The 27939-nt window shown below is 46.2% G+C and overlaps 2 protein-coding genes across 8 annotated transcripts in view; both read left to right on the forward strand.

Moving 5' to 3' along the window:
• LOC133417725 (zinc finger MIZ domain-containing protein 1-like) overlaps nt 1–22638 on the forward strand; it is an 85800-nt gene extending 63162 nt beyond the window's left edge. For 2 of the 5 annotated variants that reach the window (XM_061705762.1, XM_061705763.1), the window contains 18 exons: nt 12569–12704; nt 13221–13335; nt 13426–13643; nt 14002–14203; nt 14277–14552; nt 14654–14836; nt 14957–15034; nt 15119–15287; nt 15383–15524; nt 16350–16560; nt 16654–16759; nt 16883–17043; nt 17117–17184; nt 17283–17351; nt 17778–18013; nt 18083–18246; nt 18912–19196; nt 19437–22638. In XM_061705762.1, the coding sequence (XP_061561746.1) occupies nt 12569–12704; nt 13221–13335; nt 13426–13643; nt 14002–14203; nt 14277–14552; nt 14654–14836; nt 14957–15034; nt 15119–15287; nt 15383–15524; nt 16350–16560; nt 16654–16759; nt 16883–17043; nt 17117–17184; nt 17283–17351; nt 17778–18013; nt 18083–18246; nt 18912–19196; nt 19437–19544 (2927 nt within the window). In that variant the 3' untranslated portion in view covers nt 19545–22638. Of the gene's footprint in view, nt 1–1932; nt 2088–4498; nt 4905–12568; nt 12705–13220; nt 13336–13425; nt 13644–14001; nt 14204–14276; nt 14553–14653; nt 14837–14956; nt 15035–15118; nt 15288–15382; nt 15525–16349; nt 16561–16653; nt 16760–16882; nt 17044–17116; nt 17185–17282; nt 17352–17777; nt 18014–18082; nt 18247–18911; nt 19197–19436 lie in introns of those variants that run through there. The other 3 variants (XM_061705764.1, XM_061705766.1, XM_061705765.1) reach the window with 3 other exon arrangements.
• Nucleotides 22639–23691: 1053 nt separating this feature from the next.
• On the forward strand, nt 23692–27669 carry ppifb (peptidylprolyl isomerase Fb). 3 transcript variants are annotated; one of them, XM_061705432.1, is made up of 6 exons: nt 23692–23959; nt 24093–24123; nt 25771–25880; nt 25975–26071; nt 26667–26742; nt 27351–27669. In XM_061705432.1, exons 1-6 carry the CDS (start codon nt 23807–23809, stop codon nt 27484–27486), a joined length of 603 nt encoding a protein of 200 aa, XP_061561416.1. In that variant the 5' UTR covers nt 23692–23806; the 3' UTR covers nt 27487–27669. The 3 variants fall into 3 exon arrangements, with proteins under 3 accessions (XP_061561416.1, XP_061561417.1, XP_061561419.1); XM_061705433.1 differs by having other exon boundaries at nt 25792–25880; XM_061705435.1 differs by lacking the exon at nt 27351–27669 and adding an exon at nt 27159–27343.
• The last annotated feature ends 270 nt before the right edge of the window (nt 27670–27939 follow it).

Consider the following 27939-nt stretch of genomic DNA (forward strand, 5'->3'; position numbering starts at 1 on the left):
GGCTGCACTCAGGGGAAGCGAGTGAGACGTGGGAGGGGAGGGCCCACAATGCACCGGGGCGGGCGGCGGAGAAGGGGGGGATGGGTGCCAGTCGTGACCTCTTTGTGAGCAAGATTAGCCTGTTGCGTTAATCCGCGATTACGTGGAGACATCAAAGTAAGGTCGTCACAACCCCCGTGTCGTCGTCACGCTTTACGATGGCAAAAGGCGTCAGTTCGGGTCCCCCAAAAGTAAAAGAGCTGGGGGCTTCAGCGCCATTTTTTCCAGGACGGTACACTCCCAATTGTTTGCGCCTCAACAGGCTCTCGGAATTCCTGGCTCCAGAAGAGTAAAAGGACGAGGGGGTGGCGGACAAACGGGGCGGGTGAACAAGCTTTTCAGCCGGGGCTCGTTGCTCTTCGACGCTCGTTGCTGTTGGGTTTTTTTTGCCTCCCGCACACGACGGTTTGTCAGCCGTTTCAGGATCTGCGTTGGCGCGGCGGACGTCGGCATCGGTGCGCAGCTGCGCTCGACGGAACTGGACCGTCGCAAACCAATTAGCCTACCTAGTAACTGCAATTCCCCGTGTGCCAATCAGAAAACAATGTCTTGATATACTATTTCATTCAACCACAAAAACATGGTGTGATTGTCAAGGAGAAAGCGGATTGCAAACTAGTTGTTTGCGAAAGGCAAACCGCGATGGCGCAAAATCTGAAGAGAGGACGTACCTTGGGTCCAGCCAATTATACGCAATTAGCTTCGTGATGTCATTTCTGCTGAGTCGTGTGTCTCACTTTTCTCCTCTTCCTCCAGATGGCTAAAAAGGTTTTCGGAACAAGTTGGCATATAAGTTGAGACGCGACTTCAGAGCATCATTAATAGTGCGTGTTCCAAATATGTTTGCGATAAACCAACTACAAGGAGGTCCTGTCAACAAAGCCATCCCTTTTATATCCGATATGCAAGTTGGTCATCAACCAGAGGGTTTGTAGCAGCGGGAGGCGAGTCAGGTGATCGCCTCGCGTGAACATTCCTTTTCAAACGAACCCACAGCCAGTGTCAAGCATACGGGATGCAGGCCAAAAACCGGCCCGCTAGGAGGTGCATTACGGCCCGCGGGATGAATTTGTAAGACATTGTGACGGTGGGGACTCATTTTTATGCTCGTGTAGAAAGCGGAGTGGCAATCATAAGAGGGTTCAATTTGAAAGTGCAAGACTGTTTTTCACTTCCAAATAGCTGTGAGCAAATACAGATCAGTTATTCTGCAACACATGTGGATGACGAGTCGGAGGTTGTTTTGTCAAAAAAAATTTTTAAAAAGTCATTCAATGTAAAGAGTTTCCTTGTGTACTTGTTTTGTTCTACATGAAAACAAAGGGCCAAGAGATTTCCTATGATATGAAGGACGTCATGATTTTAGTGGCCACGCACGGCCATCAAATTAGGCCGTATGTGGCCCCCGAACGACAAGTTTGACCCCCTTGCGTTAAACTCTTGTGCCTTTTTTTGAAGCTCACTAAGTCGTCTTGTTCTCCTTCTTGTGTGCGCGTGACATTTGAGGCCTCGGGCGCTCGCTGCTAGTAGTGCTATTATTTTCCTTGCGTAATTATTTATCCAAGCGTCGTGAGCGCTAATTGGCCCTTCCCTCGCCCACCAGGAAGCCACACGAACATTTACCCTCCTCCTCCTCTTATTGCCCTTTAATGACTATCTTTGATGGATCGAGTCACCCGTGAAGAACAGTCACTAACATTTTTTTGGGATATATATATATATATATATATATATATATATATATATATATATGTTGCTTATTTGGGGAGGGGGTTGGTTTAACTGGAGTGAGGCCAAGACGGAGACAGTCTTGCACATGAGGCACCACCCCCTCTCTTTGCAAGTTTGAAATGTGAGCCGCCTGTGTGTTTTTTTTTCTCTCCCTTCCTTTTCTCCTTCCTCCCCTCCCCTCGCCCGCCCACCCGCCTACTGGCTGGCGAGAAGTGTCTGCTGGTCGAGTGAGTGTGCGTGAGAGTGCGTGATGTGTGTATTGCGAGAGCATGCACTGGATCACTAGACAGAAAAACGGAAGCCACGTCAAGACGGAGGTGAGGAGATAAGCATTCCCTTGACACTCTCGCTCCCTCTCTCCTTCCTTCCTTCCTTCCTTCCTTCCTTCCTTCACTGCTTTGGTGATCATTTGTGACCTCCTCTCGTCGGACTACAAACATGGCTCCTCTCTCCTGCTCCGCGCCGCGTTCTTCCCTCCCGGGTCGCCTCTGGGGCTTTCAGCGTGCACGGGAGCCGCTGGCGAGTGGAGCAACGGCTCCATCTGTGATTGGCGTTGCTGTCTTTTCCTTTTTTTTTTTTTTTTCTCTCTTGCAAGCCAGCCATGAATAATGGATGTGCATTGTGCAGTCAGGCACTGGACATGGCGGGGGGGGGGGAGAAAGAGAGAGAGAGAGAGAGAGAGAGGAGGAGGAGGCGCTGCCCCAAGCGAGACGCTCAGAGAAACGAGGTGGAAGAGGAAGAATGTCACAGAGAAAAGGAGGGAACGGCCTTGAGATGGGCTGCCTTTTTGACACCCTCGCTCGCTGTCGCCACCGTCAGTTCGGTGCGACGAGGTGTTCGGAAAGGCTCGGTCAGGGTCTTGCTTTTCACACGAGGGGCAATCGATGCTTTGTAACTTCGGGAGTTTGTCTTCGTTTTAGGAAAGCGCAACATGAATAGCATTTGCTCTTTTTACGGAAGTGTAACGTCAATAGTTGCTCTCGTTTTTTAGGATAGGGCGACGTCAATCGTTCGCCTTCTCAGGACGGTGCGACATGAAGGTTTTCGAAGTTTTAGAAGAGCGCAGCAAAAATAGCTCGTCTTTGTTTTCGGAAGTGTAATTTGTCGTATTTTAAGGTTGTTCAACATCAGTAGTTGGTGCTCTTTTCAGGGAAGCGCAACAGGAATTTGTCAAATCTTTAGGAAAGTGCTTCCACTTCATAATAGCTCGTTTTCATTTGAGAAAAGTGCAACACGAATTTGTGTAATTCGACCTCGACAGTGTGATTTGTTTTGAGGAAAGCGCGGCATCGACAGTTTGTCTCTTGACAAAGGAAACACAAAAACGAACGAAACGAGCACCGAGCTGCTCGGCGGTGAAGGCGAAATCTGCGACGTGAGCGTAACGGCGTCGCGTTTGCCTTGCGGGGCCGCCCGCCGTAACAGCTGACTGGCGCATTTGACCCACTTGCGCTTTGCGCACGAGGGTTGAAAATGCCGACCTAGTTGAGGCGCCGTTTCCAGCCAGACGGTCGCCGCCCTCCCTCACCTCACAGATGCTGCGTTGGCCCGGCCAGTGGAGGAGTTCCCGCGTTTGGGTCTTGGAGATTTGTGACGCTGTCGCAACAACAGGTCTTAATGGGAACTTGATCAGGACATAAAATGCACTCATAGAGACAACTTCAGGAACTGTTATGAAAAGAAAGATTTTGTCAATTTACTTGAGTATTTGTAGGTTCCACACTCCTGTCTTTACATTTCCAATGATTTGTTAGATTTGTTTGTCATTTTGGACCTTTTGGGTGTCAAAGAATCAATTTCAAGCCATCCAGGCAAGTTCAGTTCTTGGTACTTCCAAGAAGGTCCTGGGCCTCTCAAGAGTACAGTACACTTCTTCATTTGGCGCTGATAATGGTCTTGGTACTGATCATTCCTGGAACTAAAAGGTTCCAGTCAGATGTGTCCAAAGCTGCAGACCACACTCCTTGACGGTGGCATCTTATGACCCAGATAAAGTTCTTGGTACTTTCTAGTTCCTGGCACTACAAGTTTGCAGTCATGTCCAGAGTTGCAGACTCCATCCACCCTGGATCATTCGTACACCTCTCGAAAGTACTACCCGAACAGGGTCTTCTGTAAGCACCAATCGAGTTCTTTGTTCTTGTAGTTCCTGGAGCTAAAAGCTTCCAATCATCTTCCAGCGCTGCAGACCCCGCCCCAGAGGTTCTTGGACCTCTTAAAAGAAGCACCCCACACCTTGGCAGGGTCTTCTTTCGGTTGTTGGTCTCTGTTGTTCCTGGAATGAAAAGGTTCCAACCGTGACCAGAGCTCCGGCTGGTTCCTGGAAATATCGAAAGTACTACCCCACCCCTTGGAGGCACCTGGACACTTCTGCTCACCGAACGGTCCAATCATGTCCGACACTGCGGATCCCAACCCTGATGGTTCTTGGGCCTCTCAAAAGTCTTCTTTTGAGCCCGGATGAATGACCCCCGAACTAAATTTCGATGTAGTCCAAACACACAGCCGTCTTTGAAAAGTTCTAGTTCCGGGTTACAGTTATTGAATCCTCTTTATTGATTTTGAGAGCCCAGCTTGTATCGGTAATAAACGAATCGTTCTTCGAAGAGGATAAAGAATACAGCAGATGCCGGACTTTTTGTTTTGTTTTGCCTTTCTTTCCATTCTCACTCATATCTTTCTACCATGTCATGCTTTCATTTAATTGACATTGTCTGTTTCTTTTCAGCACTTACTTTTTTAGGTTAGATGGATAGAAAAAAAGCATTTCGGCACAATAACTGCAGAAAAAATGGAAAGTGCCAGCACAAAACACAACTGTAGCTGAACTCCACTGCGACGTAACCACGTCAACTGATGGCGGCCGGACGTTGCGAAGTTCGTTGTGGAGTTTCTGAAGCTCACTCGAAAAATCACATTTTTGTTTGCGACACAAAACAACAACAAAAAAAGACAGATTGTAAGCTAGGCCCACCGGTAAGTGTGTGTAAGTGTGTGTGTGTGTGTGTGTGTGTGTGCGTGCGTGCGTGCGTGCGTGCTTGTGTGCGTGCGTGTGTGCGTGCGCAGCCTAGTAAAAATGTAAAATTTGAACCCTACAGAAATCAACTGCTGCAGGAGGTGTCGGTCCGACTCAGGTACTGCTTGTGTGTCCCAGCGCAGGAAACTGTTACGCACACAGTCGTCATCATCATCATCATGCCGTTCCGTACAGTGTGGCTGCGTGGAATGATGTCATCACCCGTATTGTTCTCCTTTTCTTCTTTGGCTGCTGCGGTGTGGTGCATGTCGCACGTGCTGATGTTGTGCGTCCAAAGCTTTTGCCTGCGTCATGTTTCATCTCACGCACTGACAGTTTGTGTGTGTGTGTGTGTGTGTGTGTGTGTGTGTCATATACTGTCCGGCGTTCTGTGGATGGTTTAGCTGTACCTAATGATTTGGCTAGGGAGTGTATTTATTAAGACGGATACAGGAACGCTCATATTTGGTCACTTTCTCTCTCTAAATAATAATAATAATACATCAACTAAGACAGGAGAACAATGTGATTGTTATTCTTTTTTTCCTCCCTCCCTCGGCCAATCAGCAAAGCAAGGTGATCATAATAATATAAAATAAATGAAATAATTATGTGGCATAAAACAAATGATGAACAATTAAATAATAATAAATATCAAATACAATAATCCATCCATCCTTCCATCCATTTTCTGAGCCGCTTCTCTTGACGCGGGTCGCGGCAGTGCTGGAGCCAATCGCAGCTATTATCGGGCAGGAGGCGGGGTGCACCCTGAACTGGTTGCCAGCCAATCGCAGGGCACAGAGAAACAAACAACCATTCGCACGGGGAGAACATGCAAACTCCACACAGGCGGGGACGGGGATTGAACCCGCAACCTCAGAACTGTGAGGCTGACGCTCATATATATATATATATATATATATATATATATATATATATATATATATATATATATATATATATATATATATATATATATAATACAAAAGTAGGAATAAATTTTTAAAAATTTGCCTTTTTAATAAGACAAATAATGAATGCATGTCGTCCATACAACAATTAACCACAACTAAAATAGTGATAGTTACTGAATCATAAGGTATAATTATTGAAATAAAAGTAGATTTGACTGGTATATTGTTTGAGGAACTAGAATAATAATGATTCATTTTAAGGGACAAAAGAAACGGGGAAATTGAACCCGTACGCTAATATTTATTTATTGATGATGTTTATTTAGGCGATGTGTGTGGATACTGTTATATGCGAGTTATGTTTTATTGTTTGTTCACTGGAAAGGTACTTAAGCATTCCACTACGAGTGGTTTTACCTGTACAAGTGAGTAAACCGATATCTGAACAAAGAGGCGCAAAACAACATTGTGCAGCGGTGCTTTGAGATGCGAGTCACCCATCGAAGGTGCTTTTGTTTTTTTTAGATATGAGCTGTCATTGGGTTGATATTTCTTTCCCCCCCCCCCCCCCCCCCCCCTCCCTCTCCCCTTTGGCTTGCTCGCAAAAATTGGAGACACAAGCGCCGTATGCCGTCAGTGCACGCAACTCTTCTCATTTCACAACGAGCAGCAGTTTGTGTATTTAAAACAACCGCATAAATTTGCCTTAAAGCTCACTTAGCTTAATGCTGACAAACAATGCAAAACACCATAGACAGGTTAACGAATAGCACTGATGGTGCGGTGTTGTGACCAATATAACAAATGATGGAGCAACACATGAAGACAGACAATATAACAATACTCACCGGCATATATTCTTCATCCTCTGCGCAGAAGGACTAATATTACTAGAGCTTACAGAAGCGTGACCGTCTCCTTTATGTATATTCGTACGTCTGTTAATACTGCCCGCGGCTGCCCAAGCCGCGCACCAAAAGGGCAGCGCAATGTCCGTTGAATTGGAGCAAAAAGAGTGGCAAAAACTTTCCATTTGGTTTAATTGTGTCATTACTCTGTTTTTTTATAAAGTACATTATTATAGAGTTCTACTTTTTCTCATTTAAAACACATTACATTTTTTGGGCGGAGAAGGCCTGAATCAGGTTTCCAATCATTTCAATAGGGAAAGATGATTTGAGAAACGAATGTTGAAGTTTTAAGTTGCATCGTTGCCATTTGGCACGAGCGCCAATCCCGACTTTCCTCCCAAATCCCAAGCGATCGCACATATGGACGACGCTAATGAGCCCGCAGGGGTGCCTGGACGCGACCCCTGGGGTCTTTGACTCCCCCTCGCCAGGCTCCCGTCGCAGACTGGTCTCAGGTGAACCGGGCTGGGCCGGTTTGGTCCCGAGCACCCCGAGGTGGACGCGGGGCCGGGCGCATCTGCGCCTCGCCTAATTAGCTTCGGCGCTCGGTTTTTGGCCTCGGTTTACAGCGAGCCGCCCGTCGCTCGGGGCGACGCTCTGGAAGCCGTTGCTGGGTGGAGGAGCGCTGGTTTCTGCAACTCTGGTCAATAAAGTTGTTTTTGTTCAAGGGCCTGATAGGCCAAGCGTGTTAGCATTTGCATAATCATAATCAAACGTGTATGCTAGGTTGACTCTAAATTGCCCGTAGGTGTGAATGTGTTTGTTTAGAAAGTATGTGCCCTGCGATTGGCTGGCGACGAGTTCAGGGCACTTCAGTTGATTAAATAGCTGATAAATTCAAATGAAATTTGTTATCAATAATACAATGAAAATACATTATTTTATTAAAACAATTTTATATACACATTGCGTTGAATAATTGTTCATTTAATTTTAAGTTTATAACTAACCAAATCAATTCAAAATAACGGATAAAAATAAGAATACATTTTTTATTAAATGAAACTAATTTACATATTTCCATAGACATTTTAAGTCTTTCTCATAATTTTTTTCTGTCATTAAATAATTGTTCCATTACAATTGAACGGATTACAATGATAGTAATAATAATAATTACAGCACAATAAAATGAGCAAAATAAAATATTTGAAACTATACTTTTTAACATTTGAACAGAAAAATAGAATTCAATGATCTATAACTGGCCTGAAGTCTCACGAGATGTACTCAAATCACCCACAACAACAGGTCCGATCGTGTTTGTTGGGTTTCTTGGTTTTGTGGCGTGTGCGCAAATGTACGCTCCGTGAAGCCTGTTGATCAAATACCGATGATCAGATTGGCGAAGGCAAGTTGCGGGTTTGCGGGCGGTTTTGCTTCCCTTCCCAATCAGCTTACAGTAACAGATTGAAGGCGGGTTGGGGTCGGGCCACGTTTGCCTTTGACACGCACGCGAGGAATTATTTCTCAGCGGGGCGGCGAAATGCGATAGATGTCCACCTCCTTGCTTTATCGGAGCTCCGGATGGCTTGCCCTGTTTTTAATGAGGAGATTTACGTGCGCCAAAGAGAGATTATGGTGGCAAACGTCGCGAGCTGCCGCCTGTCACGCGTCGCCATAAACACGAGATGACGCGTCGTCACATTGATGTGTGGAATTTTGACATTTGGTCCACGGAGCACTTTTTCCAAACAAATAATTGCTTTTTGTGGTCCAAGCGTCCAGCCCTTCCTCTTTGTTTGTGGCCAGCAGGAGGCCGGAGGCTTTAAGCCTGCCAGCCAGCAAGTCTGGCGTCCCGTGAGGCGACAGCCCTAAGTACCCGTTGACCAGACTCCAGCGGCACCGGAAAATGAAAAGAAGGCATAGACAAACATGAGCTGCACTTGTCTGCCCTATTTAGCAGTCAGCGCGTCCCGTGCGAAACACATTCTTTCGGTTGCTTACAAAACTCGTACCAGCTTAAAGAAAGACTCGGCTCTCCGGGTACCACCGTCATAACTTTGAGTACGTCAGACGCATTTGATCCTGGAGGAGACTTACGGGGTTCACCAGCAAATTAGAGACTGCGGAGCATGAGATTGTTTTTACTTTCCTCTTTTCTAGCGGCGTACGCGCAAATGCAACGACGGCGAGTCTGTCGACCGATGAGAAGCAAGCAGTAGTTTACATCAGGCGCACTTTATCCAAGAGGCCCTCTGCAGCAATGTGGGGACTGCGGAGCATATAGTGTTCATTTTTGCCGTTACTCAAATGTTGCAATCGTGCCTCCACGACTAACCGCCTCGACAAGCAGTGTTTATGGCAGAGACATTGACTGCGAAGGATAATATTGTTTCTTTTTGCCATTTCTCGCCGCGTATCCTCAAACATTACAGTTGTGAGTCTGATACATTTTATCCGAGAGGAGACTAAGGGACCCGACAGCAAATGAAAGACTGAAACATGATTGTTTTTTACTTTCATCATTTCTGGCCGCGTATATTCAAACGTTACAATGACAAATCTGCTCGACCAATGAGCAACCTGTAGCCTTTTACCTGAGACGACGTTTAATCCAAGAGGAGACTAAGGGATGCTGCAGCAAAGTGGAGACTGTTTGTGGAGCGTAACATATTTTTTGCCATTTCTCGCCGCGTATGCGACTCAAATGTTACGACGACGCGATGAGCAGCGGTTTACGTCGGACGCGTTTTATCCGAGAGGAGACTAGGGGCTGCGGCAGCTCCGAAATCCAAAATCCTGGCAATCGAGCGTTTGCGTCGCTCGCCGGGTGAATCCTCTCGGGCGCGCTCAGTAACCGGGGACGCTGCGGGTTGAAGTGACCGGAGGCGTGCGGGAGAGCGTCGGCAGCGTCGCAAACGAGGTGTTTTGTTTGTGATCGGGCCGAGAGAGGACAATGCCTCGGGTGGGGGTGGGGGTCGCAAGGGGGTCGACGAGGGAGCAGGTGTCCACTAGGTAGTGAGCCGGAGATGAGGAAGGAGGAGGGAGGAACCTTTTGGCGTCGCTGCCGCCAGCCAGCCATTCACTGCTGCTGCCTTTCGTTCGAAACAGCTCTCGGTACGCTGCAGTTCCCTTCTTGAAGCTTGATTCAAATTAACTCGGTTTTCTGCAGTTTTCTGGGCCTTTGTTCCAGATTTGGGGGCATAGAAATGAAAAGCCGTTTAGTTCGGACTGTAGGAACGGAGAGCAGTCCTGTCTCAGAGGACGTCTGCGTTCTAGTCTAGGTCCACACTCAATGGCGTGGTCCGTGATCTATTTGGGACCGAAACCATTTTGAGCTTTATACACTCGCAGGTGTATTTTCGAATCAATCCTCAGGCGGACAGGGAGCCTGAAGCCTGCAAAGATCTCAGGACAATCTCATCACACGTCGCGGTTGACAGTTCAGCTCACCTGCGCCTATCATTTACAAACATTTGGAAAAGGTCTATAATGATGATGAGCATCAGTGGATGACAACCAGCCAGTCAAGCGCATCACGTATGCTAATGCTTAAGCTCAAACGGACGTGAGGCTTTTTGCTACAGAAGGCGAAATGGAAGGCAGACGAGGCAAGGCGCGCGTCGTTTGTCATGCCTCCCGGCGGGCGCGAGAGGCGAGGTGCTGCACCGACCCATCTGGCTCCCATCCTAATGGAGGAGACGGACCACCAGGGAGGGAAAGCCGGCCTCACGAACACGCTGTGCACTGCCACACAAATACAGGCAAACACATGAACAAATGACCAATTATTACGCCCGGGCCCAGTTTTGATTTCAGGAACCGGGATCGCAATTCAGTTGCAGGATGATAAAAGTCCCCAATCTGTGGATTATTTTTTTTTCTTCAAAGGTTTCAGGAACGCTGGGGGCAAGGTCTGCATTTGTGAACATACCTGACTCGCTTAAGTTTATTGTACTCGAATCCGCAACAGCTGCTTTTAGCACGCGGGAAAGATGGAGGACTCCCTAACGAAAGGCTTCGATCGACCGATGATGTTTGGAAGACCCGATCGAGAGAGAGAGAGAGACAGAAAAATGTGCTGCCAAGTCAGAAGCCAGTTTCTTTTCTGAACAGTGCCTGACTGAAAATGACATGTACTCGGAAGCAATCAGCTTCCGTGTCGCAAAGCTTCATTTGAAAAGCTTTGAGGAGATGAAGCGAAACAACTCACTGGCAACGTCTCGCCTCTTCATTGAGCTGAGGGAAAATGATCCCAGTGCGCCTTTTAGCTCGTTAGCGCTCCCACTTATCGGGTAAATAGCGGAGACGTGTTTAGCAACACGCGAGAGGGGTGCAAGTTAGCCCTTGTTGTTGCTATTGAGTAACGGGACCTAATTGAGCTGTTGCACGCTGGCGGAGGGCCAAGCCCTTGAGTGGAGATGAAAAGAAAACAACCCTCGAGTCAGACGTCTCCTGTTTTAATTCAACCTTTTGTGCAATTCCTGCACTGGAGAAATACGACGTTGTCTTTATTCTGTAAAGGGGAAGTTAGCGCCCAGGACTCACAAGTGAGATACTGCTTTGGATCGCGGCGAGTAAAGGGGGTCTTCGGTTTACCGCAGACTTCGGTTCCTACGGGAACGACGTAAGCCGTCTCATGTCCACTTTTGTGACTGTTGCGACACAGCATCGATATTCCACTTCTGACACTATTCCATACCCAGATGTGAGGCTCTTCCTTGACACCAATGATATTGTGTTGTCTTAGAGCAATATAGGAAGAGCACCAAAAAAAAAAAAAAAAATGAAAATGCAAATAGTGAACCACGAAGACTTTTCCATCAAGTCGGACGTACTCCAATAGCTCTTGCTTGAGAAAACCGGCTAAAGAGCTCGAGTGAATGATTTCAGCCATAATTTACATTTTGACAGTTGGTTAATGTTTGAAAAATAGACCTGGTGGAAATTCACACATAGTTAACACGATCATTGTTGGGCAAACTAATGAATGGACTTTTCGGTTTCTCAGATGAATGGCACAGAAGCGCTCTTTTGTCGCGACAGCGCTGACGTTAGCTAGCAGGCTAGCCATTACGTTGGGCTACGTGACCGCAAACACAAGCAGTTTTGTCACGGTTTTCAGTTCAGGTCAGCGGTAGCCGCTCACTTTTCTGCCACCTGGAAGTACCCCGGTGCCTAATGCTGAGAAACATTGTGAAAGGCCCTGTGTTGTTTTGTTCTGGGAAGGGAGGCTACCGGCACCATCTGTACGCGGCTTTTGTATTGCATCTGTCATCTTTGCACCGATCGAGAGAGGATGTGCCTTTCGCCGTGGAAATTCTCCCGTCAGAGGACAGCTCGTGTCCTCTATTTGTTGTGCCAGTGTTTGCGTGTACAAGTTTTCTCTCTTTCTCCTGCGCTGGGGTGCAGTCGCTCGGTTGCCATGTTGGCGCCAAATGGCTTTTCTGTTTGTTCCCGTCAGCCCCATTAGTCAGAGACCTACTCTGTCGCCACCCGTGTGCCTGGGAACACGGCGTACGGACCTTGGCTTGTAAGCACCGACCCCTCCCAGCCGACAAGTGATGTGAAGCTCAAGAGGAGGAGGCTGCTTTTTTGATCCAATCCACTTTCCGATTTTGACGCCTCCGAGAGGCTATTAGCAGTCGGAGAGCGAGAGAGACAGAAAAATGAGTCGTGTGTACACTGCAGATGAAAAAGACATCACTCCGTCATTTTGCACTACCCGAGCAGGCGTACGACGCAGACCTAGAGTGAACCCTCGTGGCCAAGAGCAGGCAAGACATGCTGGATCGGATTCTACTGCAGCAGGAACCTTCTCATCACAGACACGAGACATACAATTTTCCTTCATTTATCAATAAATAATGCCTACGTGTCAAAGACAAACCGTATGTGCTGACCCATGACAGTATTGTTGATGCTGCATTGACTCAATCTTGTCGCTTTTAGCAACAAAGGATCATAAGCAAACATCTGAGCCACTCCTTTCCGCTTCCTTTTTCTTCTAGCTCTTCTGTCCTCCTGGTGCGAGGAACTGGGACGCCTCCTGCTGCTGCGTCACCAAAAGAACCGACAGAACGAGCCCCCGGGAAAAGTGCCCATGCAGCCCCCCATGAGCTCCATGAAGCCCGGCCTCTCGCACGGGTCAGTGTTCACCCGCTGAAACGGTCGTGAGAATTGTCTATGTTTCCACGACATTTCAACAGGTTCCCGCGGGAAACATGCGCCTGTTGGTCTTACGGCGGGTCATGGGAGAATCTTGAAACGGTGAAAGAGTAAGAGAGCATGAAAACGATCATGCATATGAAACGTAAGGAACGGAAGTCACACAGAAGTCAGGGGGTGCCGTGACAATTTCCCTTCTGTATGAATGATGATTAATCCTCAATTTATTAACAGCAGATAGGCTAGTTCATCACTGAACCCGGATCATACTGGGCGCGTGCATGGCAAATGAACAAGTCACCTATGACGCTTACAGTTATGTACGAATGTCAAGAAATTCGCCTGTGACTGTATCAAGTTTCCATCACTGTTCCTAACGAATGAGTAGACGGAGAACCATCAGACACACTCCGCCAAAGAGGATGAAGCTGCTCACAATCAATGACAGCAAATGTGTGCAATTCCACAGAAACGATTTACTTGATTTCCCCACAGAGATGGGTCTTTTCCCTACGACTCGGTTCCCTGGCAACAGAACACCAATCAGCCTCCGGGTTCCCTCTCGGTGGTGACCACCGTCTGGGGCGTCACCAACACCTCGCAGAGCCAGGTGACAATTCAGTCCCCTAGGGATTAGCGAGCGAGCGAGCAGGAATGAACGTGTCCCGTAAGCCTCTCTGCCCACCCTGATTGTGTCCAGGTTTTGGGGAATCCCATGACCACCAACAACAATCCCATGAACCCGGGCGGGAACCCAATGGCTTCGGGGATGTCTGGTAATAATCCTGGGATGAACCCCTCTCAGTTCAGCGGCCCGCAGCAGCAGTTCCCCAGCAAGGGCACCGCCAACCAGGGCTACATGCAGCAGGGCATGTACGGACGACCCAACTATCCCGGCGGAGGCGGCTTTGCTGGCAGGTAAGTTGGGCTGTGCTCATGAAAAGTTGTCCGATCGGTCAATGCGCCGAAAGCGCTACTTTGACTTACAAGTTTCACTTGTTCTCTGACGACGCTCGGCTGTCAAATCACTTTCCCCATTAAAATGAATGGACATGCTGTTCAAAAACGTACAAGCACAAAACACAACAAATGTGTGTACTGATGGTGGTCGAATGTTGTCATGTTGTGAGTATCTGAAGCAAACTCGCAGGTCAAATTTTTGCTCACAACGCGAAGCAAAAACTCGGCCAAGGCACGGTTCATAACTCAAAACACTTGTAAGTTGGGGCACTCATGAGTCAAGGTACCACTGTCCTATGTTACGTTGCTTTTAAAGCTACCCTGGGGGCCCCAATGCCGGACCCGGAGGAATGGGCATGCCTCCGCACTCGCGGCCGCCGTCGGACTTCGCTCAGCCTGCGGCGGCCGCCGCCGCCGCCGCGGTGGCCGCCGCCGCCGCCACGGCGACCGCTACTGCCACCGCCACTGTAGCCGCTCTGCAGGAGACTCAGAACAAGGACATGAATCAATACGGACCAGTAAGACCAAATGCAGTAACAAAGCAACCTTTACACCTCCGAGACGCAGACCGAGCCCCTTTTTGTCTTCCAGATGAGTTCCTCTTTCCAGATGGGACCGAACCAGGCCTACAATAGCCAGTTCATGAACCAGCCAGCACCACGTGGGCCCGCATCCCACCCCGGGAACATGGGCTCAGGCATGAATGCGTCCAACGTGAGCGGCCCCCCAATGGGGATGAACCAACCCAGGGGTCAAGGCATGGGACCCTTTGGAGGTCACGGCCAAAGGATGCCCCAGCACGGGTATGCAGGAGCCCGGCCTCAGGGCGTGCCTATGCAGGGCATGAAGAGGCCCTATCCAGGCGAGGTGCGTGTACGTGAAGGCGCTGCTCTCTCCGAGGGACAGCCTGGAATTTGGCAAACCTTTCCTGTCCGTTGCGCGGTTCTGAATGTCTTTCTAAATTACAGCCTAACTACGGGGGGCAGCAGTATGGACCAAACAACCAGTTCCCCAGCCAGCAGGGCCAGTACCCGACACCCAATGCTTCCAGGCCGCTGCCGTCCAGCAACTACCCCGGCCAACGGACGCCAGGACAGCAGCTCCAATCCCTATATCCGCCACCCAGTGGTCCCATTGGGCAGTATTATAAGGTACAGCACATCAATGTTAACTAGAATTAGAGTGACAGCGCTTCGCCCTTGGGGGATTATTGTTATGACGACTGGGAGAAGTTTTCTAATATTGTGGCCTCCTTTTTTTGATGACTACAGCAAGAGCCGCCTTTTAATGGCCAAAGCACCAACTTTTCTGGGAGTGGTTATCAGTACAGCCAGGCCAATATGAATGGGGTAAGTCCACACAATCAACCCGAGGTTTTGCACTTCTAAATCCTCGGATTTGATCTCAAATGTTCTCATTTTTCTTCCGTCCAGCCACCCAGACCAATGGGCAACTACCCCCACTCCCCAGTACCGGGCAACCCCACCCCTCCAATGACCCCAGGAAGCAACATCCCTCCGTATTTATCACCCAGTCAGGACGTGAAGCCGCCGTTTCCTCCTGACATCAAACCAAATATTACTGCTCTTCCTCCACTGCCCGGTCAGTAACTGTTTCATTTCTGAAGAGAGGAACTTGGCATTGTGTGTGCTCCTTGACGTTTTGCGATGGGTCTGACTGCTCGTCATCTTCTATAGCCAACCATAACGAGGAGCTGCGCCTCACCTTCCCGGTGCGTGACGGGGTTGTCCTGGAGCCTTTCAGGCTAGAGCATAACCTGGCAGTCAGCAATCACGTCTTCCACTTACGGCCCTCGGTGCACCAGACACTCATGTGGAGGTGAGACTTCATGTGATCTGGTAAATGTCAACGGTCAGGATACAAGGTCGATCCATGTAAAGGTTTGTGGAAGAAGTGGGTTAGTAGGATGTATGTAATTACTGTTAATTAGAGACCAAGACTTTGAGGCCAAGTTAAAACGAAGACCGAGGCAGCTTGACACCAAGGCTGAAGTAGATCAAGGCAGAGTCAAAACCAAGTTTGATTGAGTCCACGATGAGGCAATGTCACACCAAGTTGAGACCAAAACCCAGGCAATGTGAGGCCAAAACCATGTGAGACTGAGTTGACAACAAGACTAAGAACAAGTCAAGAATAAGACCGTGGCAATGTGAAAGAGAGTTGAGAACAAGACCAAGGTGAGACCAAGACAGAGGCAACGTAAGACAAAGTTCAACTCAAGACCATGGCAGATCGAGACCCAGACCAACGCAAAATAAGACGAGAGTCAAGAACAAGCTCAAGACGGGTCAAACCCGGACCGAGGCAAGGTGAGACCGAGTTGAGAACAAGACTGATCAAGACCGAGACCAACTCAATAACAACACCGAGACAGATCAAGACCAAGGGATTGTGAGACTGAATTAAGAACAAGACCAAGTTGAAACCAAAGCTTGACGCAAGGTTAGATGGAGTTGAACTCAAGACCAAGGCAGATTAAGATCCAGAACAAGGAAAGGTAAAGATTGAGTTGAAGGTAAAGCTACTGTACCATCAAAATATTTGCTGGTCTTTGTCCCAATACTTGAATCCTCAGTGAAGCACTGCCATCCTTGCACATCTTGTCTGAGGTCTTGAGAATGAATCCGAAGTACCTCTTCCCAGGTCGGATCTGGAGCTGCAATTCAAGTGCTACCACCACGAGGACCGGCAGATGAACACCAACTGGCCGGCGTCGGTGCAGGTCAGCGTCAACGCCACGCCGCTCACCATCGAGCGCGGTGATAACAAGACTTCCCACAAGCCCTTGCACCTGAAGCACGTCTGCCAACCGGGCAGGAACACCATCCAGATCACCGTCACAGCCTGCTGCTGTGTAAGTGCAACACTTACACATTTTTTTTTTTTTTTTTGGGAAAAAGTGTGTCAAATGTGGGCGTTGAGTTAACGTGAGGGTTTCCTCCCGCAGTCGCACTTGTTTGTGCTGCAACTGGTCCACAGGCCGTCGGTCCGCTCCGTCCTCCAGGGTCTACTGAAGAAGAGGCTCTTACCGGCCGAGCACTGCATCACCAAAGGTATACGGTGAACCCCAACGGCAAAAGCAAACATTTGCCAAGAATGTCAATGTATATATTTGTATCATTTATATGCAGTGCACTTTCCTGACTGACCTGTCTCCTTCCCCCTGACCCTCAAAGTCAAGAGAAACTTCAGCAGCGTGGCGTCGTCGTCGGGCAACGCCGCCCTCAACGGCGAGGACGGCGTGGAGCAGACGGCCATCAAGGTCTCACTTAAATGTCCCATCACTTTCCGGCGAATACAGCTCCCGGCCAGAGGGCACGACTGCAAGCACGTTCAGGTACACCCGGCGGCGAATACGCCGTCATGAAAGTCACCAGAAATGACAAAAGAGTCATGTGGATTTCTTGCAGTGTTTCGATTTGGAATCATATCTACAATTGAACTGCGAGCGGGGCACGTGGCGATGTCCTGTATGCAAGTACGTTTACACACGGGGGGGAGCAAATGAAAAGTATTCGATTATGAATGATTTATTTGAGTTTTTCACTAAGCGGTCCTTTGTGGGTCTCTCCTCAGCAAAACGGCATTGTTAGAAGGGTTGGAGGTGGACCAGTACATGTGGGGCATCTTGAATGCCATTCAAAAGTAAGTCAGCAGCAGGAAGTAAGCCAGTAAAATCGGTTCAACTTCGGTATTATTCAAGTTGTTTTAAAAGGGGATTTTTTTTTTTTTTAACTAAAAATATCGCAATATTTTTCAAGGTGAAGACAATTTGCAATTTTGGTATTTTAGCGAGAAACACCATGCATGTGATTTGCTCTCGTGGGCCACATAAAATGATGTGGTGGGCCGGATCCAGCCCCGGAGCTACCGGTTTGACACCTGTGCTGTATTGTCTTTTGATTCTAAAAATGATTTTCCTCTTCCATGATCCATTTTTGTATGTTTTTGTGGTTGGCAGAATTTCGATTTTCCCTTTCCAAATGATTTATGAATAGTGGCACTTTTATTTCTTCAATAATTTACCATGCGTCCTCGTCAGTTACCAAACACGTGTTTTTGCGTCGTCAGCTCCGAGTTCGAGGAAGTGACGATCGACCCGACGTGCAGCTGGCGGCCGGTAGCCATCAAGTCGGAACTCCACATCAAGGAGGACCCGGACGGTCCTCTGGCCAAGCGCTTCAAGACCATGAGCCCCAGCCAGATGATCATGCCCAACGTCATGGACATGATCGCCCAGCTCGGCCCCGGACCCTCGCCGTACCCATCGCAGCACGGGGCAATCAACGGCGAATACGGCGGTCAAGGTAGGGCGTCGACAAAGAAAGCGAGCATAGGTTGAAGCCCGTTAATGAGGTGGCGTTTTCATCTCCTAGGCAACAGTTACCAGGGCCACGGCAACTTTGAGTTCCCGCACGGAACGCCGGGCGCGACGTCCGTGAACGATTTTATGCACGGACCCCAACTGTCGCACCCGCCCGATATGTCCAACAGCCTGATGAGCACGGACAAGCCTCTTTCCCACAGCATGCCCGACACGGTGAGGTGGCCCATTGACCATTTGAGGAAAAGATATTTTGCCCTGAGTCTCCTCTTGGAAAATATTTGGGAGGAGAAGTACAGGAGACCCACTGTTGTTTTTTTGTTTGCATGTCTTAATTGCATATTAGCGTAGTCTTCACTTTGCTGCCCTTAGTCTCCTCTTGGATAACATTTCCTATTACAGAGGAGAAGTAGGATGCTGCCGCCGCAACCAAAAAGCTCACTGCCACATGGTTGTCAGAATGTCACAGATGCCCTTAGTCTCATTTTGGAAGAAATGTTTCTCCTTAGCGTGGAGAAGGAAATACGGGAGACTCTTGTTCTGCACCACGGTTGTCAGCGTGTCTCTTTCCAATTGCTGCGTTCGATGCTTCAGGATTATGAGTTTCACAGTTGCCCTTAGTCTTGTCTTGGATAAACTGTGTCTCCTTACAGTAGAGAAGGAAATGCAGGATACCCTCACTCTGCACCACTCTTGTCAGTGTGTCTTGTTTCGACCAATAAGTTCAGTGCCACATGGTTGTCAGAATTTCGCGTTTGCCCTTAGTCTCCTCTTGGATGAAGTGTCTCCATAGAGTAGAGAAGTAAGACCCTGGTTCTCTTCCATTTTTCTGAGCGTGTCTTGTCGCGACGTGTATTGACATTTTCCCCTCATCCTCGCAGATACCTCACTCCTCCGTCAACGAGCCGTCGCACGGCACGTTGCAGCAAAGCATGCACGGGTCGCCGCGTCCGGGCGGCCAATCGGGGCAGCAGCAGCGCCACCACAGCGGACCCCCGCCCCCTTCGCGGCAACCCCCGCCGCCGCCCCCTCCTCCTCCTCAGCAGCAGCAGCAGCAGCAGCAGCAGCCCGGTCCAAACAGCCACCCCCACGGCGATCTGACATTCAACACCTCCAGCGGTTTGGACAGCCAAGCCGGGTCGGACATGCCCGAACCTTCTTTAGACGTGAGTTGCACCGTGACACGAAACACTTTTTGAATGTCCAGACGGACGGAAAGATGGACAGGTAAGTCGGTTGCTCGGTAGATTGATAGATGCTGTAGATTGATATTGATAGATACTGTAGGTAGCTAGGTACTGATAGACTCTCATTTAAGGAGTCTGAATTGATAAGAGGGTGTGCACACTTTTGCAACCACCTCATCTTAGTTGTTTATTTTTTACTTTTGCTTCCTCCTCTCACAGCTTCTTCCAGAGCTGGCCAACCCGGACGAGCTTTTGTCCTACTTGGACCCGCCGGACCTCCCCAGCAACAGCAACGACGACCTCTTGTCGCTCTTCGAAAACAATTGAGGCTCGTCGTGGACTGAAAACAAAAACAAAAAAAGACTCAGTACTTGGCGAACACAACAAAGATGCACTCCCCTTCTCTTCTTCCTCTTGTATAGTTTGGCTTCAGAAAGGACGTTTTGGGGGGGGGGGGGGAAAAAAAAAAAAAAAAAAAAAAAAAAAGACGACGTCGCGAGGTAACGTTTGAATTGTGCGGCTGTAATCAATTGTTTTGACTCCACATGCAGCATTTATGATCATCATAATTGAAGGAACCGGGTTTGATCGTCCCGCCGTATGTCATTTCAAAAGCACAAGATAATTCATTATTTCCCTCAAAATTCGAAATCTCTGAAAGTGAAGCGCTGTGAATACTTTCCAGGTGCACCAAGTGCATTCAGAAGCTATTCACAACGCTTGACTTTCTCCACATTATGCCATGTTAAATCCATGTTTCAGAATGTAATCAAATAAAATCACAATTCATTTCAGATGGCCGTAAATACAATGGAAAGTGTTTTTCCACATACACTTAAGCCCCAAATTGTTCACGCATGAGTAAATAAATTCACAGTTTCTCACACTGGACGCTGCAGTTTTGTGCTCCGCAGTCTCCAAGTTGCTGCAGCGGCCCTTAGTTTCCTCTTGGATACAATTTCTCTCCATATTTTGGAGACGTACAGGAGACGCTAGTTCTGCCAGTGTCTCTTTTAGGCTGATGCGTTTAATGAAGGACAGTTTTCACAGCTTTCCTGCTCTGCCATTCGTCCCCTCTTGGATAAAACATATCTTCTCACCATGGATAACTTCAGCAAACACGTATTTTTTTTTTCGTGTTTATAGTCTCCATGTTGCTGCAGTGACCCTTAGTCATGCATTTTCTTACTGTGGAGTATTTGCTTTTTTTCAGACATATATTTTTTAAAATTTGTCAAAAGTTGTAAATCAATTAAGGCTTGGAAATCTCTATCTAAAATGAATATGAAAAGAATTTCAATGCTTCATTTGTAATGACTCCCAATCATTGATTAAATGCCCATTCCTTCGTTCTCTATTTTCTGCTACACAACAACGGTATCGCTCAGTCTGTTAAATGATGCTCGGTGTGCTAAGCTAATATGTTTTGTATTTGTTGGATTTATAGAAACGCTAACAATACAAGGCAAATTGTTAATGCACCGATTTACTGGATTTTTCTTTGTTTTTGTTTTGTTTTCTTTGTTTGTTGTCTCATTGAAGCAAACATGATTTGGGAAACTGCTCACCAAAGCTGGAAGGGTGAGAATGACGTGTGTGTGTGTGTGTGTGTGTGTGTGTGTGTGTGCGCGTGTGTCCGTGCGCGCGCGTGTTGAAAGTTAGTTGATCCATCGCAACATGGATCGTAAACGCAGTATTTGTGCTACATTTCCTCGACTGTCTGTTTGATGCAAAGAGTGCTGTTCAAGTATGCAAATGTATTATTATTTTCTAAGAAATGCTATTGTGATTGTAAAATGTCATTGTGAATATTTTTCTATCATCTCGATGAAGAAACAAAACAAAAAAACTTTGTCTTTCATCCTCTTCCTCCTCACATTAACCACCCACACTTGGAAGCCCAAAATGTCTCCTAAGTTATTTCCTGTTTTTTTTTTTTTTTTTTTTAAATAAAGGAAACACATAAGCCAGTCAGAGATACTGAACTGTCTGTCCATCCATCCATTTTTATTTTTTTTATTTCCTGGTATTTACTGTATTAATCATTGTTGTCAACACGTTGGTATATTAAGTTATATCAGGTGTATATTTGAAGGAAAAAAACATTTTAAAAGATATTTTTTAAAGTTGTTTTGGTTGTTGTAATATATACTATATGTCATCTCCTTGCCCCAACCCTTTTTTGTGGTAAATTGTTTTGTACTTTTTGATTATTATTATTATCTAAGGCTAGAAATCAAAATGTCTCTCACTGTTGACTTTTTAAATTATTGTTTTCATAAAATTTCTGCCTTATTGGTTGCCATATACATGCTATCCCCCAACATCTCCCTTCTTGAAATTTATTTCGTTGACTATTAATCATGCAGGCTAAAATTTCAATATCTCACTGTAGCCTGTTTTTTTTGTAATTATTATTATTGCATTTTTTGTTGTTGCTGTATACATTCCACCTTTTTTGTAATTTATTTTGTACTACTTTTGTGGGTGTTTAAAAAAAAAATGATTTCCTTACTGGCTTTCATGTAATGTGAACATCATTGTTGTCAATACGGTGGAATTTTAATGAGCATATTTTAAAGACTGTCACGGTATTGCTCATATTGTTTGTTGTTAAATGAATCTGGCTTTTTTACTATATTGTATACATTTCAACCCCTTCTTGTTTTTTTTTTGTAATTTGTCTTTCTTTTTATTCATATCTAAGGCTAGAACTCAATTGTCTCTCACTGTAGCCTCCCTCAGCATTTTATGTCATTGAATTCACTTCTTCCAGTTCAGAACACTGACAAAAAAAAAATCTTTGACTATACACTGCCACATAATTTTATTTATTTTTTTATACTATCTGAAAGGAGAGGTTGGATGAATTCATGTTTATTTCTTGCATACAGGTGAGCCACTTTTGTGTACCCTCAATCTGTAGTTGCACAATCACATTAAAGGCTCTTGCTTGAAAATTGTTTTTTAAAAATGAAGCGCGGAGGGCAAAGCGAGGTCATATGTGCTAAAGATGTCTGTACATATGTAAATGAATATAGAGACGTGAACAGAAATGTATTCCTGTTCCCTGGGAATGTGCATTGTTTCCTCCGAATAATAAAAAAAAGCTTGCAACCCCTCTATTGGAAGTGGAAGATTGGTAGTTTTATGCCCCTCTCCTCCCTTTTTGGGACTGTCCGTGTTGTAGTACATTCTCGTCTGTCGCTTCTTTCTATACTTAAAAAAAAAAAAGTCCAAAAGATTGTAAGTAACATTTTTTATATATCATCGAAAAGCCACTGTCTGTGTTTGTACATTGTAGTATGTACAATCATTTCATACTGCTCGGAATTATTATTTTTTTTGTAGTTTTGCAGAGCTGTATGTACTTAGACCATGTGACACCCTCATATTTATCTAATAAATATGTATTCAGATAGTACCTGGTCTTTATTTTTCACTTAGTTTCTTTTGATTTGTTTTTATTTTAAAAGGAAAACTATTAACAAACAATGGGTATCACAGTTTACAAGCTAACCATTAAAAACAAAATCTACTATGAAATGAGGCAGGAGATAGTCTATAAACATGAAGGACTTTTTTTTCAACATTTTTCTTTTCTGGTTTTGATTCAGCGATCATTTTGGGCTGATTTGTATTATTTGAATCCAAAATGTTTTGTTTTAATCTTGCCTCTTTTACTACGCTACTCCACTGGCTGCTGTCAATGGAGTGCTATAGGGCGCTAGCCCACCACGTTACCTTGAATAAAACAATTAATAAATATGTGTATCTATTTTTAGATGAACATGATAAATATAAAGTTAATGACAACGTTTTGTTCATCTGTGTTGTCTGAATTGTGACGTGTTTCTGCTCATTAAAATGTTTTTGCCAGTTATGGCCATAATGCAATCAAATCAATGTTGTTGCTAATCATTTACATATTCAAGACTCCAATCCACCTTACTATTTATTATATAAAACAATAATTGATTGATTGTGTGTGTTTTGTGATAAAGGAAATGAAAAATTACCAGATATTTAAAGGACTGAAAATTGAACAAATATTTGATGATTTCAATCAGGACCGAGGTTGATGAAGCGATTCAAGAAAAAAAAATAATATATGAAAAGAACTATAACTTTTAAAGTGTTTGCAAGAGTGAAAAAGTATAAAAAAAAAAAAAGATCCTTAAATGCAAAAAAAAACGAAAAGAAAAATGAACTACTACAGTCGTTACATAGCTTTAACAATACAAACCTGGCAACAAATCACTTTTTATGGAATGTTAACATAACTGCCGCCGTATGATAAACAAGCACACACAGAAATACATGATAAAAGAATCCAATTTGACAAATAAAAGTTGTATTTAGCAAACAAATTAGTGCGTGACCATACGCCATATTGTGTCGACCGTAGTCATCTCGCGATGTTTTGAACGCGATCTCGCCGTACTGTTGACTTCCGTTTTTGCCGGCATGTACTTCCGAGTTGCGTCTGCGTAAGGCGGGCGGCGTGACTTTGGCGCGCCAGTGAGTGACGTCAAGCGGTTCGTGCCACCCTGAGGCAAATTGAAACAGTTCGTCATTTCCAAGACAAAATGATGTTCGTATCGAACCGTGTGAAACTGTGTTCGCTGGCGTCCACTGCCGCGAGGCTCTGCAGCAGCGGCCCGGCGGCTGCCAACAGCAACCCGTCCGTCTACTTCGACATTTCGGCCGATAACGAGCCTCTTGGCAGGGTAACCTTCGAGGTGAGGACTCATTGACACGAGAACAAAACCTGACCTTTATTTGACTTTCAAGACGTGTTTCTAGTTTTGTCACACACCAACTAACGAGTGCAGTTTTCATTCCTCTTGCGTTTTGTCTCTCTTTTTTGGCAAGCTCAACGCTGAAGTTGTGCCAAAAACTGCAGGTAAGCGGATAACTATGTTTACTCATGTTTGGCGGTCGCTAAAGGCTACAGGTCACGGAGTACTAGATCAATAAATTAAAAGACCGTTGTTTCAATGCAATGGTCTTTTCATTTTACGCGAATGAAGCTGTAATGTTACACTTCCCAATGTAATGTCAAGTTTACCTTACGTAAAGTAGAGAAGGGCGAGTAGCGGTATCGGGCCAAAAGCGACCTGATTTCAAGCTTTCGGGTACTTGTTAAGGCCGCTGATAGTCAACAGTAAAACAAATCGGACATCGACGCAGTCCTCCTTGCCAGTAGTTGGCGCTACGCTGTGGCGGTTTGGCACATCAGGGACTCACGCGGTGTTGCCAACTTGGCGACTTCCTCACGAGATCTTGTTCAGACGCCGTGGAGACATAAACGCACGAATGACTCTGCGGTTATCTCCTCAATGCTGCCGTGGGCCCTCCGCCATCGCAAAGCACGCACAGGCGGTCGGGTTCACGGTAGCCTCGCGCGGCAGTCACAGCACAGAGGACACGGCAAATGAAATGCACGTGTGCAAAGCTGCCTCGTTTTCCAGAGCGAGACGCAAAAATAAATGGCTGTATTTGACTCGCTAACTTACCCCTAAGCCCCGCAACATATCTCGTTTGGGTCACTTTGCCAGCCCCAAGCCCGGATACAAGAGGAAGGGTGTTGTTCGGGCAGAAAAGGGATACAGATCGACCGTTCTCCATAGCCGCGCAGCCGAACAGGACCGGTTTAAAAATGTATATGTATATAGCACACATATATTCTATTAACCGCTTAATTCACCTTATTAACCTCACCACGGTTGCGGTGGTGCTGGCGCCTAACTCGTTGTTGGACTTCGGGCAAGAGGGTACCCCGTGCACACCCTGAAGTGGTTGCCAGCCAATCGCAGGCCACATAAACAAACATCCGTTCACACCTACGGGCAATTTAAGGCAGAGGTGTCAAACTCCTTTTTGCCGCGGGCCATGTTTTCGTTCTGATTTCTCTCGGAGGGCTGTTATGACTGTGAAACCTTCATGGTTGATTGCCCCATATTATTGCATATACACAACAAATTGATGGGTAACCAATTTTGAAATCAGAATTCAAGGATAATAGGATGATCACTTACTGTTAAAAAAAAAAAAAGGGGGGGGGGGGTGTTGGTAACAAAAAATGCTTGTAATATTGTCATGTTATTTATTACATATGACAATTTAAAATGTTGGTACAGATTTTAGCAAGAATCACAGAAGTTGATAGACTTGATTTGCTTTCGCGGGCCACATAAAGCCCCCGGGCCTTGAGTTTGGGACCTGTGATTTACAGTTCTCAATTGGCCTCCCGTGCATGTTTTTGCAATGTGGGACGAAACCAGAGTAACTGGAGAAAAGCCGCACGGGGAGATCATGCAAACTCCACACAACGAGGCCGGACTTGAACCCGCAACCTCACGACTGTGAGGCAGATGTGCTCACCCGTCGAGCACCGTTCCGCTAAGCGGCGTGTCTAAAATTAAAATGCTTCCCCACCTTTGTTGTACTGTAATTGCTAATGACAACTTTCCAGTCAGTTAATTCTTCAGATGGGAGTATATTGCGCAACCTTCTTGCATCATTTCTTTTTTTTTTTATGTATTTAAAGGAAATAATTTCCTTCTGACAGAAAACTTCCGGGCCCTGTGCACGGGGGAGCATGGGTTCGGATACAAGGGCTCCACGTTCCACCGGGTCATCCCTCAGTTCATGTGTCAGGTACGTGCGTGCGTGCATGCACACACCTGCTGGAGCAGCTTGTTTGTCACGCTTTGTTTTGAAATATGTTGTTTTGTTTGTTTTGTTTTTTTAGGGTGGCGATTTCACAAACCACAACGGAACCGGTGGGAAGTCCATTTACGGATGGAAGTTTCCAGATGAAAACTTCAAGCTGAAGCACACCGGACCTGGTAGGGACCAACTGGACACGCTCAATGTTGCCAACTTGAAGAGAAATCATATCGAAACTTTTCCCACCATTAAGGTGGCTGATAAACCCTAAAACGCATGTCGAAGACACTTTTCATTTAAAAAAAAAAAAAAAAAAAAAAAGACCAAAAAATGACGAATACGCTGGCTATAAAAGTCTGCACAACCCTGTTCAAATGGCAGATTTTGTCATCTAAAACAAGTGGGACCGAGATAAATCATTTCAAAACGGCTGAAAAAATATGGCTCCATAAGTGTGCACACCCTCTTATAACGTTGATGAGTTCACAATGAACCGATCAGATTCAACGGAATCATCGCACACCTGCCACCGTTTAAAGGGCCTCCGCTTGACCCGATATAAAGTTCAGCTATTATAGTGTGGGTTCACTGTATTATTAGGAAAAAATATTAGCATATATACATTTCATTATTTGAATGTCTTAAATTACTCTGTCCAATTGGACTATTATGCATGCATACAAAATCTGGGAAAGCTTCACAGGCCTTCACTTTTCCTGACAAAAAATAAATAGCTTTTCAGAATTTTGATGATGAAATGTTTATTTCCTCGAGGCATCTTGTCAATGGCCAACGCGGGACCCAACACCAACGGATCCCAGTTTTTCATCTGCACCAGTAAGACCGAATGGTATGACTGCATACTTCATCATATTTCTCTTTTGCAAAAACATTATTGTGTTCTTTAAAGTTCTGCCGTTAGCTACATTTGGAGCGAATGTAGTTATGTGGTCATCTCGGAGTCGCTGGCCACTCAAAACTCACATTGTTTTTCATGAAATCAAAATGTTAAATACACTAAAATACAGAAACCTGTGAGGGATTAAAGCTTTGAGCGAGAGTTGAAAAAGGACAGAAAAAAAGAACGCAAGCTAGATGGCGACGCGTGATGACATCAGTTAGGAAAAGTGCAGTCGGATTCATTTGCGACAGTGCTGTCCTTTCCTAAATTTGGAAAAAAAAGAAACCACTTTTCATCTCTCCTGGACTTGATGGGGTGATTCAGCAAAGGCTAGGAAATGTGACTTTCTGCGTCTTTTTCCAAAGGTCTGCCGTTAGTTACATTTGTAGCAAATGCTGTCCACGTCGGGGTCATCCGGGAGTCCTTAACCACGCCAATCCACTGACTTTTTTTCTGAAATAGTTTTGGGAGGTTGCATTAGGCAGCTTTTCCAAGGGCCGCCACTAGCTCCATCGGCGGTAAATGTTCCGCTCTAACGGCCCGGCGCCCTCACGCAGGCTGGACGGCAGACACGTGGTGTTCGGCAGCGTGAAGGAGGGACTGGACGTGGTGAAGAAAGTGGAATCTTTCGGCTCGCGGTCGGGACGCACCTCCAAGAAGATCACCATCGCGGACTGCGGCGAGCTCAACTAGTCTCCCGCTCTTAAAATTCCCAACGGGAAGCTCTCTTGTCGTCCCGAGGGCGGGCGTCTCTTGTCACACTGTTTTAGGTCAGGCAACCGCTTGATGCACTTGAATGTCTCACCATGAAATGTGAACTTGAGCCATTATGTCATTTAACTTTATTTTCCAACAATAAAGTCTATTTTTTTTTAAGGACAAACTGGTTGTCATTTAGCCTAAACATTTAGATGTGTGTGTAAGAAAACTGAACAGGCAGGCTTTAATGCCGCTGCAATATGATTGGCTGCAGCATCCAGGTAAGACACGCCCTCCTGCATCCTCTGACTTCAGTGTGGCCAGGGGCGTCGTTATGAATCTCATGAAGCAAAAGCCCCCCCTTTCCTTTACATCGATCCTCAATCAGGGTTGGAAAGGTGACTTTGCAAATGCAGTTGGTTACAATTACAGGTTACCCGGTTCAAA

This window comes from Phycodurus eques, chromosome 19 (assembly GCF_024500275.1).
Source record: "Phycodurus eques isolate BA_2022a chromosome 19, UOR_Pequ_1.1, whole genome shotgun sequence".
Lineage (NCBI taxonomy): Eukaryota > Metazoa > Chordata > Actinopteri > Syngnathiformes > Syngnathidae > Phycodurus > Phycodurus eques.